General features: G+C 42.6%; 1 protein-coding gene across 2 annotated transcripts in view; it reads left to right on the top strand.

The window, feature by feature from the left end:
- Nucleotides 1-5,388: 5,388 nt before the first annotated feature.
- Nucleotides 5,389-12,658, top strand: part of gtf2a1 (general transcription factor IIA, 1) — a 53,397-nt gene continuing 46,127 nt past the window's right edge. For both annotated transcript variants that reach the window (XM_073039362.1, XM_073039361.1), the window contains exon 1: nt 5,389-5,582. In XM_073039362.1, the coding sequence (XP_072895463.1) occupies nt 5,553-5,582 (30 nt within the window). In that variant the 5' untranslated portion in view covers nt 5,389-5,552. The remainder of the gene's footprint in view (nt 5,583-12,658) is intronic.

The following is a 12,658-nucleotide window of genomic DNA, read 5'->3' as shown; positions in this document are numbered from 1 at the left end:
CATGGGGAGAAGGTACGAACTCCTTATGGACAGCCGGGGGAATTGAACCCGGGTCGCTGGCGCTGTAACAGCGTTACACCAACCACCGCACAACTGAGCGTTCTGCTCCTGCGCTTTACGTTGATGTAGGTAATTTGAGTGGATGTTGTAGGGTATTGTGCTGACAGGATAAGGGCACGTCGTGTGGTGCCGTGCACGTGAATCGCTGCGTCACCTGATGGGGGGGGCGGGGGGGGGGAGAGACAAAATGGCAGGTGTCACATCCCCTGCGGTTGTTTCGGAAGGCACCCAGAGAGGAGGGAGTTGATGTTGCTGGAGAGGAAAGAGTGAATCAGGGAGGCAGAAAAGAAAAGTCTCCTTTGAATACCCACAAGAAAATGAATCTCAGGGTAGTATAAGGTAACATATACATGTTTTGATAATCACATTATGGATGTCTTCATCTGGTCCCTTAATATCACCTCCATGAGCAAGAAGGCAGAGCAGCACCTCCACTTCCTAAGAAGCAAGACACCCCCACCTCCTTCCTGCGTTTTATAGGAGCACTGCTGAGAGCATACTGACAGATTGCTTCTCCATCTGGTGTGGGAGCAGTTGGGCATTGGACCAAAAGTCCCTACAAAGGACTGTGAGAACAGCTGAGAGGATCACAGGGGTCTCCCTACCATCCATCGGGGACATTTATCAGGAGCGCTACATACACAGGGCCCTTAGGATTATTAAGGATCCCACCCATCCATCCAGCATTCTCTTTGACTCGCTACCATCAGACAGGAGACAACGATGCACCAAACCAAGAATGGTCAGGATGAGAAACAGTTTCTTCCCCCAGGCCATTAGGCTTCTGAACTCCCGGCCACATCGTATTCAGTGTCACTTGTTCATCTGTTCCGTACCTTACAATATTTAATATTAATACTGTGGTGAACTACATATACCTGTCTGGACATGCCCCCCCCGCTGACTGCTCCTGCGGCTCCTCCCACGGACCCTGGTATAAAGGCGATTGGAGACACAGCCCTGGTCTCAGTCTCCAGGATGTAGTGTGGTGGTCAATTCACCTCACGTCTCCGAGAGTTATTGATGGTGCATCAAATACACTTCACTTTGAGTTATGTGTGATTCATCTGTTCATTTTCTCTCTGCCTTCATAAGTTATCGTGTGCTAAGTGTGTTATAAGTACTACTGTGCTTCACATCCTGGTTCGAAGAAATGTCTTGTTTCTATATATGTTATATGGTTAAATACACTATAACTATATATGTACTGTATGTAGTTAAATGACAATAAACTTGAATTTACTTTGAACTTTGAAATTGGAAGAGGTAACAGCTTCACACAAGAAATGTCAAAGTTAGAATAGGTTTATTATCACTGACATATGTCACAAAATTTGTTTTGCAATACATAAAAATACTGTTACTGTATAATAAAATATATTTAAAATAAATAATGCAAAAATATTGAGATAGTGTTCATGGACCATTTAGAACTCTGATGACAAAGAGGAAGAAGCTGTTCCTTTTTAAAAAAAAAACTGTGTGTGTGTCTTCAGGCTCCTGTACCTCTTCCCTGATGGTAGCAATGAGAGGAGGGCATGTCCTGGATGGTGAGGGTTCTTACTGATGGATGATGCCCTCTGGAGACATCACCGTTTGAAGATATCCTCAATGGGTGGAGGCTAGTGCCCGTGATGTCCAGTCAGATGGTGCTCCATGGTACACCTGTTAAACATGGTATCATAGAGTTATACAGCATGGAGGCAGGCCCTTTGGCTCAACTGGCCCACGCTAACCAAGGTGCCCACCTGAGCTAGTGTTGAACAAAATGGAAGATGTCCCATTGAATCTGGAGGCCAAAGAGTGCTTGCACCCAAGGGTTAAATTACTTAAGTAGTAATCCAGCGGCCAGGAGGAACAATCTAGAAACTGCAGTTCAAATCCCAGCAAAGCAATAGTGGTTTTTTAAAAATTGGGAGTAGTTTGGCATTTGCAGATGTAATTAGTCTTAACAATGACTACCATATATAACACACACAAAATGCTCTAGGAAAACAGTTGATGCTTCAGGCTGAGACCCTTCACCTAGACTGGAAAGGAATAGTGTAGAAGCTAGAATAGGAAGGTGGGATGGGAAGGATGGAGTATAAGTTGGCAGGTGATAGGTGAGACCAGGTGAAGGGGAAGGTGGGTGACCTGGGGAGGGAGGATAAAATGAGAAACTGCATGGTAGTAGGTGGAAAAAGTAAAGGGCTGAAGAAGAAGGAATCTGACAGGAGAAGAGAGTGGACCATGGGAGAAAAGGAAAGACTGGTGCATGCTTACAGTTGTATAAACCACGTAGTTCATTACTATTCTGCAAGGGGGAGAAGAAGGTGGTTGAATCTGAAATGGCCAACACAGCCACTCAGTAGGCAAAGGGCAATTCGAGATGCTGAGGTGTACAGGAGTGAGATAGATTGGCTGAGATACATCTCTAGCTCCATCACGCTGAGCACTGGTGCCCCCGGGGCTGTGCGCTCAGCCCACTGCTGTTCACGGTGCTGATGCACAACTGGACTGGCAGATTTGGCTGAAACCAAATCTTCAAGTTTGCCGATGACCAAACAGTGGTTGGCCTCACCAACAATGATGATGAGACGGCGTACAGAGAGGATGTAAAGCAGATGTAGAATGGTGCAAGCACAACAACGTGAACAAAACTGAAGGGATGATTGTGGACTTGCGGAATGTGCAGGCTGACCACCCCCCCCCCCCCCCCCCACTGCACAACAACACTCCTCCTTGGAGAGAATTAAGAGCACCAAGTTTCTGCAAGTGCACGTGACAGATAATCTCACCTGCTCTCTCGACACCGCCTGTCTGGTCAAGAAAACACAGTAACCTCTCCACTTCCAGAAGAGAGTGAGCACACTCCCCCCCCCCCCCCCCCCCCCCCCATTCTAAGCAATTTTTCCGGGAGGAGCATTGAGAGTGTCCTGACCAGCTGCATCACTGTCTGGTACGAGACAGCAAGGCATCTGACCACAAAACCGCACAAAGGGTTGTGAGGACTGCTGAGAGGTTCATGGGGGTGGGGGGGGGGGGTGGTGGGGTCTCTCTTCCACCCATCGGGGATATTTATCTGGAGCACAGTGTAGTGTATGCAGGACCCTTAGCTTTGTCAATGATCCCTCCCATCCATCCAACGATCTCTTTGACCCCTACCATCATAGCATTAGGCCAAGAACTGTGAGAATGGGTAACAGCTTCTTCCACCCCCCAGGCCATGAGACTACTCGTGTATGAAGCATTATACTGTTTACTTTTTAACTTGAGTCATAAATGCACTTTATTGCTTGTTAATTCATTTGTGGTAACCTTGCTCATGGGTTGTGTGTGGGAGTTGTATGTATTGTGTTTTGCACTTGGTCCAGAGGAACCTTATTTGGTTTGGCGGTATACATGAATACGGTTGAATGACAGTAAACGGAACTTGAGTTTGAACTTGAACTGGTTGAGTGGTTTCACACCAGCAACCTTGCATTCAGCATCGGCAAGATGAAGGAATTGAATGCACACACCAGTCCTCACTGAGGGGTCAGCAGTGGAAAGGGTGAGCAGCTTCAGCTTCCTGGGCCCAACACATTGATGCAATCTTGAAGAAGGCTCACCAGTGGCTCAATTGCATTAGGAGCTTGAGGAGATTTGGTTTCTCACCAAAGACTCTGGCCAATATCTATACGTAGCTGTACGGTGGAGAGCAATCTGACTGGAGGCACCGCTGGCTGGTATGGACACTCCAACGCACAGGATTGCAAGATGCCGCAGAGGGGTGTAGGCTCAACCGACTCCACCATGGGCACAGCCCTTCCTACCATCAAACACGTCTTCAAAAGGCTCTGTATCAAGAAGGTGGCATCCATCACTAAGGACCCTTGCCATCGACGACAGTCCCTCTACCATCCAGTGGGAGGTACAGGAGCCTGAAGGTGCACACTCGATGTTATAGGAACAGCTTTTTCCCCTCCACCATCAGATTTCTGAACGGTCCATGGACACTATCTCACTATTTTGCTCTCTTTCTGCACTATTTATTTATTTTAAAAATATTTATTTATTATGCATTTCACTGTATTGCTGTCACAGAACAAATTTCATGACATTTCATGTCAGTCGACAGCTACGTGAAGTTAATGTTAAAGTCAAGTTTATTGCCATATATATACATGTATGCACAATTGCCATGGGAAAACTCACTTGCATTATCGTCACAGGCACATAGCATCAAATAAGCAGCACTCACAAGAAAAACTTAAGTGTATCACAATTTTTATAAGTAAAGACAGAGTAAAAGAAGTCCTTTTAGTGCAATGTGGTTATAGTGTTGCTATACTGAGGTGGTGATTAGGGTTGTGCCAGTTGGTTCACAACTTGAAGTAGCTGTTAATGAACCTGCCGGTGTGGGAATTCGGTTTCTGTACCGATAGCTGCAAGAAGATGGCATGACCTGGATAGTGGGGATCTTTGATGGTGAATGTTACCTCCTTGAGGAAGTGTCTCCTGTAGATACTGCCAATGGTGGGGAGGGTTGGGCTTGTGATAATTTGGGCAAAGTCCAATGTAGACTCTCATCACCCAAAGAGCTGGGTGCATGGAAATACCCAAAGGAAGTTCACATAACATTTGGTTGTGACTACATTACCAAAATAGAAAGGACTGCTCGAACTTGAAGCAAGAAACAAGATACTGAAAGAACTCAACAGGTCAAGCAGCATCTATGGAGGGAAAAGGACAGTGGGCATTTCTTCAGAGAAGTTGCCTGACCTGCTGAGTTCCTGCAGCACCTTGCATATTGTGACCACACTACTGTCTGCAGGAGCTGGGTTTGCCTGCCAATTATTCAGATTTATTATTATTTAATGTGGATTATTATTTTAACTTTTAAGTTTACACATCGTTTGCACTTTAAAAAAAAGTCATCATAGAACTGTACACAGTACAGGCCCTTCAGCCCACAATGTTGTGACGACCCTTAAACCCTGCCTCCCATATTACCCCCACCTTAAATTCAGCACCATCAACACATTGATTGTAAGGTGCTTCAGGACGTCTTGCAAGCGAGAGGAAAAAAACACTGTAGCAAATGCAAACTTCACCCCCATTCAACCGTGCAAACAAAAATAATCTAAATCTGAGCCTTTCAAGCAATTAATGCGCCCCGCCTCCCGGAGGCACATGCGCAGTGAGCGCGACGTGTCGGACTACAACTCTCAGCAGGCTCGGCGGCTAAGTGCGACACCCGGATGTCTCCCTCTCGCGATAGCGGTGTGGGTGTCGGGGAGGAGGGATGACGCAACGCCTCATTTGCACGACCCTCCCTATAGCGGCAATTGAAGCTCCATTCGGCAGTATATAAGCGCTCGCTGGAAGAGGACGGACGGCTTTCCGAAGCCCGCTCTAGGCAGCTGCCTATTTCTGTTTATTTTTTTCTTATCAATCGCCCTTTTTTCCAAAAATACAAAAGCCGCACCTCACCTGGATAATTCATTTAAATTCTCATCCGTATCCACATGGCGAGTTCGGCCAACTCAAACCCGGTGGTAAGATTTTTTTTTGTGTGTGAGTGTGGTTGTTTTTTTATCCTCCGAAATAAAAGAGACTTTAAGATGGGAACCATTTTATATCTTTTTTGAAGAGTGCATATAATCAAATTTCTCCTTTTCGTCTCCCTCGCAACCTGGGTGTTTATTAAAAGACAGTTTTTAAAAACATTTTTTTAAAAAAGGGTGTCGTTTGTCTGTTGCTGAAAATAATCGCCACCCCCAAGGAAATCCCTGCAACTTTGTGGTTTAAAATACGACTGGAAATTATTCTATGATTTTAATAACTTTTTTTGTGTCCCCCTTTACCACCTCTCCAAAAATAAGTTAACTAGAGCAAGCACCAAAATTAAGATGGCCCGCAGCAAAAGTGCGTGGGTTTCGTGTGGCTTCAGAGCAACAAGAAGTAAAAGCAAATTTCCACTCTGGATATATGTTCTTTTTTTTTCTCCTGGGTTGGAGGGAAAATTTTCACTTCAACTTCTGATTTTTAATTAACTGGAGCAAGGATAAGAAAAGCACTTCGCCCACTTACTTAGTCATTTCCCGTTTTATATTTAAAATGTGTTTCTCTTGGGTGATTCAGCAAAACAAAAGTTGGGAGTCTTTGCTTAAATACATTCTTACTCGGGCCTTTATTTTAGCTGAAAGGTTGTTCTGAGGTGGTTGAACCAGGGTTTTTTTTTCTCTCTCTCCCTGAGAGAGGCATCTGAAATCTTAATGGGAATAAGCCAAGAAAATCTTAGATTTGCACGTTGTTATTTGGGGGTGGGGGAGAAATATATGCGATATAAAAACGGGATGAAGTCCAAACACCAACAGACACTGTTCCTGGAGGGCTCACTGGCGGAATACGGGCAGGAGATGAGGCTCGGGGCGAGCCATTTTGTTTGTGGCCGGCTGCACGGCGTAGAGGGGAAAGGGGCTGATGCAAGAGGGTAAATGAGAGGAACGGAGGAAAATATCGAGGGGGAGCGGGGTCCTGCGACGTTGCGAGGCCGGTATCTGTCCATCCACGGTACTGCCCGCAGCCTCTGCGCTCGGGGACAAGGGCGGCGGAGGCCTGGCTCCTGCTCCGCCCGCCGCCTCAATTATAGCCGCCGCCGCCTGGCTGGGCTGTACCTCCGGCCCTACGTCACGGGGAGAGCGGTCGCTTGCTTATAAAGGCAGGCACACGCAGGCCGCCGAACCATCCTCATTAACTTGTCTCCCGCTTATCCAGCGCGCCTTCTAATTGGGAGCCTTTTATTTTTCATTTGCACACTTCTTCATTCCCTTTCTTCTCCCTTAATGTCTGTCAGTGTATCCCCACGGGGTCACCATGCTCTGGCTTTCAGTGTGTGAAAATACACTGCAAAACTCGAAACATTTCTTCCCTCGAGTAATTATTTTTTTTAAAAATAAATATACCCAAGCATAACATGTTGTTGTCTAATCGGTGATGATTTCAAATTAATTCTTGCACTCTGCTAGTAAAGTTACTACTTCAAGGGGGTAAAAGGGGATTTTGTCAGCCACTTAAAGGACAAGAGAGTATTGTTTCAAATTAATACTTGCAACTGTATTAACACAGATTACTACTTCAAGGGAAAACAATTTTGCCACCACAGTGAAGGGCAGGAGAGTAGAAACAAGATTAGTTTTTTTCCAAAATGCTAGTAGAATCTCAATGGGCTGAATGTTCACACTTTGATTTGCAATGGTGCAGTTACAGAATTCTGTCATTGAACTCCACTTGCTGGTGAGAATCAGGATCTTGTTTGCACAAATAGCTGTGTAACACTGAAATGTAGTTGTTGCATGTTTTGTCATTTTAACACCTCTCCAGCTGGTTATTGATGTCACTTGGCCCCACTGGTTAAACTTGTGGTGTCACTTGCTCATATTATGAACCATCATTTCATGGTACTCTAAAATCTTGGCACATTGGGAACATAAATTTGTTTTGCAATTAAAACAGAAAATTCTGGTACTACTGAACAGATCAGGCAGCTTGCATAGAGAATGGTGTGTGTGTGTGTGTGTGCTCCAAACACTGAAGAAATAAGTACATCACTAAGTTCCTTGGTTTGTTCCACCATTGAATTAGATTGTTATGCTTCTTTTATCTCTCTCCTATTTCATATTCTTGGATCAAGAATCATCTGTATTTGCCAGTATTAGGAATTTGTTGTGGTGTGTTGGCTACATGAAACAAAAAACACCATTTAACAATTATAAAAATTAAATTAAAATAAAATAAGAAATTAAAGTACAGATATGCAATTAAATGTGGATAAATACATGCATTATGAAAAGTGCTTTTGAAGTGTTTGCAGTGCAGTGGCTGAGGTAATGGGGGGGGGTATGGGGAGCAACTGCAGAGGTTGATCAAATTAACTGGGGTAAGAAATTTAAGATGAAATTAAATTTTTGTTTTGATAGCCCTACTGTGCTTTCCAGAAGGCAGCTTTTGGAAAAGACAGTTGGCTGAGCAGGTAGTGTCCAATGATTTTTCCTGCCTGCTGCTTTGTCCTGTGTATATATAAGTCCTGCAGTGATGGATGCCCTTAGTAAAAAAAAAATATGAAATTCAGTTTTAAATTGGTTCAGTATTCATCGTCTTTGATATGTTTCCAGATTTCTACTCTGTAGCTATGTAGTCCTATGCAGGTCTGTAGTCTAGTGTAGTTTTGTGTTGTTTCATGTAGCACCAGGGTCCTGGAGGAACGTTGTTTCGTTTTTACTGTGTACTGTACCAGCAGTTTATGGTTGAAATGACAATAAAAAATGACTTGACTTGAAGTGATTCCTTATTTCATTGCAAATCATGGATCAATCATGTTCCATGGGTGCCACAGTAACATTGTGGTTAGTGTGCTGCTTTTACAGCTTGGGCTATTCTGGGGTTCAATTCCAGTCCCTTTCTGTAAGGAGTCTCTGTATATCCTCCCTGTAAAATGCGTGTGTTTTCCCCAGGTGCTCCATTTTGCTCCCACGATCCAGAGATATACTGGGTAGGTTAGTTGGTCATTGTAAATTATTCTGTGATTAGGTTAGGGTTATTTGGGGTTGCTGGGCAGTGGGGCTCACAGGGCTGGAAGGGCTTGCTCCATGCTGTATGGCTAAATAATAAATGATACTACTGATGTCAAAGCATAATGCACTTAGTTTATTTCCATTTTATTTGGGGTTTATAACAAGATTTCAATGGGGAAGCGTGATGCAGTTGGAATGTTAAAAGATGGAAATTAAGCAATTGTCCTGATTAGGGTTGGGATGTGAAATATCTTTCCTATGTCTCCAGTGAATTTCTCAATTATTGTAAATACTTTAATTAGCCCACTACTTGACAGTCTAAATTCCAGGCAAATTTATGTGACTTGTTCTTGAAATTTAACCTGGCAGTTTAGTGTGTTGTTCCAGAAATGTACTGTTTTGTAGTTTGGTCAGGGAAAACGAGTCTAATCCTCCAGGTGGGATCTGACCATATATGCATAATTTCTACACTCAATTCCAATACCACTGAGATAAATTGTAAAATGGCTCCATGTTTTTTTTAACATGGACAGCCAAATCACTTTGTGCTTCCACAATTAGGGAGCCTGTCATCATAAGATATTTCAGTTCTTGAATCCAAATTAGTTGAGGACCTTGCACCTTAACTCATTGAACATTTCACTCTTGTGTTTTTCTGCTCCTGCATAATACCAGATTACAGAGGCAAAATACTAAATATACTCTTCAAATATTGAGTACTTAGGAACATCACTTGTCAAATCCCATCAAATATTTCTCCTGATTTATAATTACATTTCTCACCATCTCTATTTCCTGTAATTTTTGCTAATAATATAATGAATAAAGCAGGAATAAGCCTCATAGTACAAACCCTGCCATGCTTGTATCACAGTCTTAAGTTCATGTGCCTCCAGCTGTCTCAAAAATTAATTTTAGCCCAAGATATTTTTGGTGATTGGTCATCCACCTTACTCCATGGTGGGTAATTATAAATATTCCCAACCCCGCTTGAAAATGAGAATCTTCTCAGTCTTAAATGATTGCTTATTTTGAATTCAGTGTATCAACTCTGCAGAAACTATAGCCAGAGATGATTATTTGATCAATCCCCCTCAAACTTATTGTAAATTTCAAAGAGGATGTCTCACTTTGTTTCTGAACCCCAGTTAATGTGGCCTGAACATCTTGATTTCTCAAAACAACTCTTTTAACTAGGAGATCAGTTTAGTAAATCTATCCTGCACAGCATTTATATTTTTATTTCCTATATTGAGCAAAATAGTGACCTCAAAATGAATTAAGCGTGTATATGTGTATATATATGTTTATATTAGCACATCAAGTTTGATCCAAGTTGATCATTGAGTATTGGGTAAGATTGGTTGGTGGGGGACTGAAAACACAAAGACAAGTGCAGGATATGCGTACATAGCAGTTCCTGAGTATTTGGTTCTGTGTTTTCAATAATATATTAATTATTGGACCTCAAATGTAGGCGTATGATAACAAATTGCAGATGGAATAAAAGTTGTGAGATTTGTGATGAAGAGAAAAGCTTCAGAAAGATATAAATGGTCTGGTTAATTGGATAGAAAAATGTGAGGCAATCCATGTGCAGAGTTGTGGCAGTGCACAGGAATATGCTGCAAATTTATGGGGTATTTGGTCATGTGGAAGAAAAAAGATGTCGGTGAGTACAGTATATCCACAGGTAGCAGTTCAACTATTAATGCTTTCCTTTATCAGTTGAGGCAGAGAGTACATCAGGGGAGCAAGATTATGACTACTGAAATCTCCTGAGATGGAAGATGACTTGCTTCTGTGGGTTCTGAGGTGCCTGATGCCCATTTTGGCAGACTTGGACAGATTTAACCACATATGGGGCAGAAGGTGTTTGCTGGTGGGTAATTTGGGAGGGGTGCATTCCTTCTACCATTTATATTGAGCCACTCTGTGTTTTGAATAGATGTGACATTGTTAATTCCACTCTGAATGTTGTTTCTTTACATTGAACCAGGGATCCCCAGGTTTATGGGGTCGATTCACTTTCTCAGAGAAGCTTGGAGAATATCTTTGAATTATCTTTGTTCTGTTAGTTTTTGATCTGATGGAGCTACTTGGATCAGGTCTCTGGTTTTGGACACGTGACCTTTCCATAGAGCAGGCTGGATGTAATTAGATCTTCAATAGTGGGGATGTTTCCCATGAGAGGAGCTTGACATGGGTTCACTAATCTGACCCATGATTTGGATTTTGTTACCAACAGCATATCTTTCCAGTGCTATGATGTGTCTGTTGTAGTTAATCCATGTCTCAAGGTAGGAGAGCTGCCCAACAGACCACATACTGGTTTAAGACACTGAAATTCAAACACATTTTTTCCTCAGTTATCCAAAGGCTGTGCCGGCATGATTGACGCCAGCCTTTGTTGAGTAATAAGTGGGAATCCATGATGTTTATTAGGGTGCAATCAAATCAATCTTTAATGTCAGGGAGACAAGGATGTTTTTGGGGCGAAGTTGATAAATGTCCTTTGTTTTGTTGTTCAGTGTAAGGCATATTGACATGGGGTCTTGGCCTGAAACCTTGACGGTTTATTCTCCTCCATGGATGCTGCCTGACTTGCTGAGTTCCTCCATTTTGTGTGCGTGTTGCTTAAGATTTCCAGCATCTGCAGAAAATCTTGTGATTGATTTGGTCCTATGATTCACTGAACAGACCAAATTATAACTTGGACTTAAAGTGTACAAGCATCGTTTTCACCTGAATTTCAATGAGTGAGGTTGAATTGCCCTCAGTTCTTGGGTGGCGGTAACTTGAACAGTTTTTCATTTATCCGATTGATTAGCTCAGGTCCAGTGGGAAGCCTTGTGAAAATGGTGTGCTATGTCTAGCACTGGCTGTACTGAGGTTTGAATCAGATTGCATACCATTGTGTAACGTGTGCAGCATGGAGATTAAAGATGATCAACTAGCCAAGTCAAAGTAAACACAAAGTACATTGCAGATACTGTGGTCAAATCAACACATAGAAAAACTGGATGAACTCAGCAGGTTGGGCAGCATCCGTTGACTGCTCATTTCAATGGATGCTGCCCGACCTGCTGAGTTCAGCCAAGTCAAAGACTTTTTATTGGGTCAAAGAGGATAAATATGCTGATGATGGCCTGCGTTTCTCTTGGACTAGAATATGCCTTAATATTGTATTTAGGACTAGAATATAAGATTCAAGATTGTTAATGTAATTTCCTGTACTCAAATGTAAAGGAGAATGAAATAAAGAACATAATAATAAGAAGAAAACCCACAATAAATATAGCTTGTATACATTGATTATAAGTCCATAAAATGATGCTAGGCTGTACATAAGGAGACTGAGAGGAAATAATAATGTAGTGATGGAGTTTGTGGGTGGAGTTGTTTATCAGCCTTACTGCTTAGAAGAGTGTAATGCTGTGACTTTATATGGCATTGGTCAGACGACGTTTGAAGTATTGTGAACAGTTTTAGGCCCCATATCTAAGAAAGGATGTGGTGAAATAGGAAGGGTCTGGGCGATATTTACAAGAATGATCCTGGGGATGAGAAGGTTAACATGTGAGGAGCAGTTAATGGTTCTGGGCCAATATTCAGAGTTTAGTAGAATGAGGGGAATTTCATTGAAACCTACTGAATATTGAATGTTCCAGATGGAAAAGTTGCTTCAAATAGTGGGAGAGTAGAGGACCAGAGGGCACGGCCTCAAAGTAGAAGAATGTCCACAGAGATGGGCTGTAGAATTCATTGCCACAGACGACTGTGGAGGCCAAGTCATTGGGTATCTTTAAAGCAGAGGTTGATAGATTCTTGATTAGTAAAGGTATCAAAGGTTATGGGGAGAAGGCAGGAGAATGATGTTCAGAGGGAAAATAAATTGGCTGTGATCAAATGGCAGAGTAGACTTGATGGCTGAATAGTCTAATTCTGCTCCTGTGTTTTATGGTGTTAATGCAATTTTCACATAGTGAAGATCATGACTTTTTTTGGAACCTATATTGTGATTCAGGGAGCAACCTTTCAGCCACTGATAAGTTGAG

The sequence above is a fragment of the Hemitrygon akajei genome, chromosome 3, assembly GCF_048418815.1.
Source record: "Hemitrygon akajei chromosome 3, sHemAka1.3, whole genome shotgun sequence".
Taxonomy (NCBI): Eukaryota; Metazoa; Chordata; class Chondrichthyes; order Myliobatiformes; family Dasyatidae; genus Hemitrygon; species Hemitrygon akajei.
Note: the sequence above shows the minus strand (reverse complement) of the source record. Positions and strands in the feature narration are given on the sequence as shown.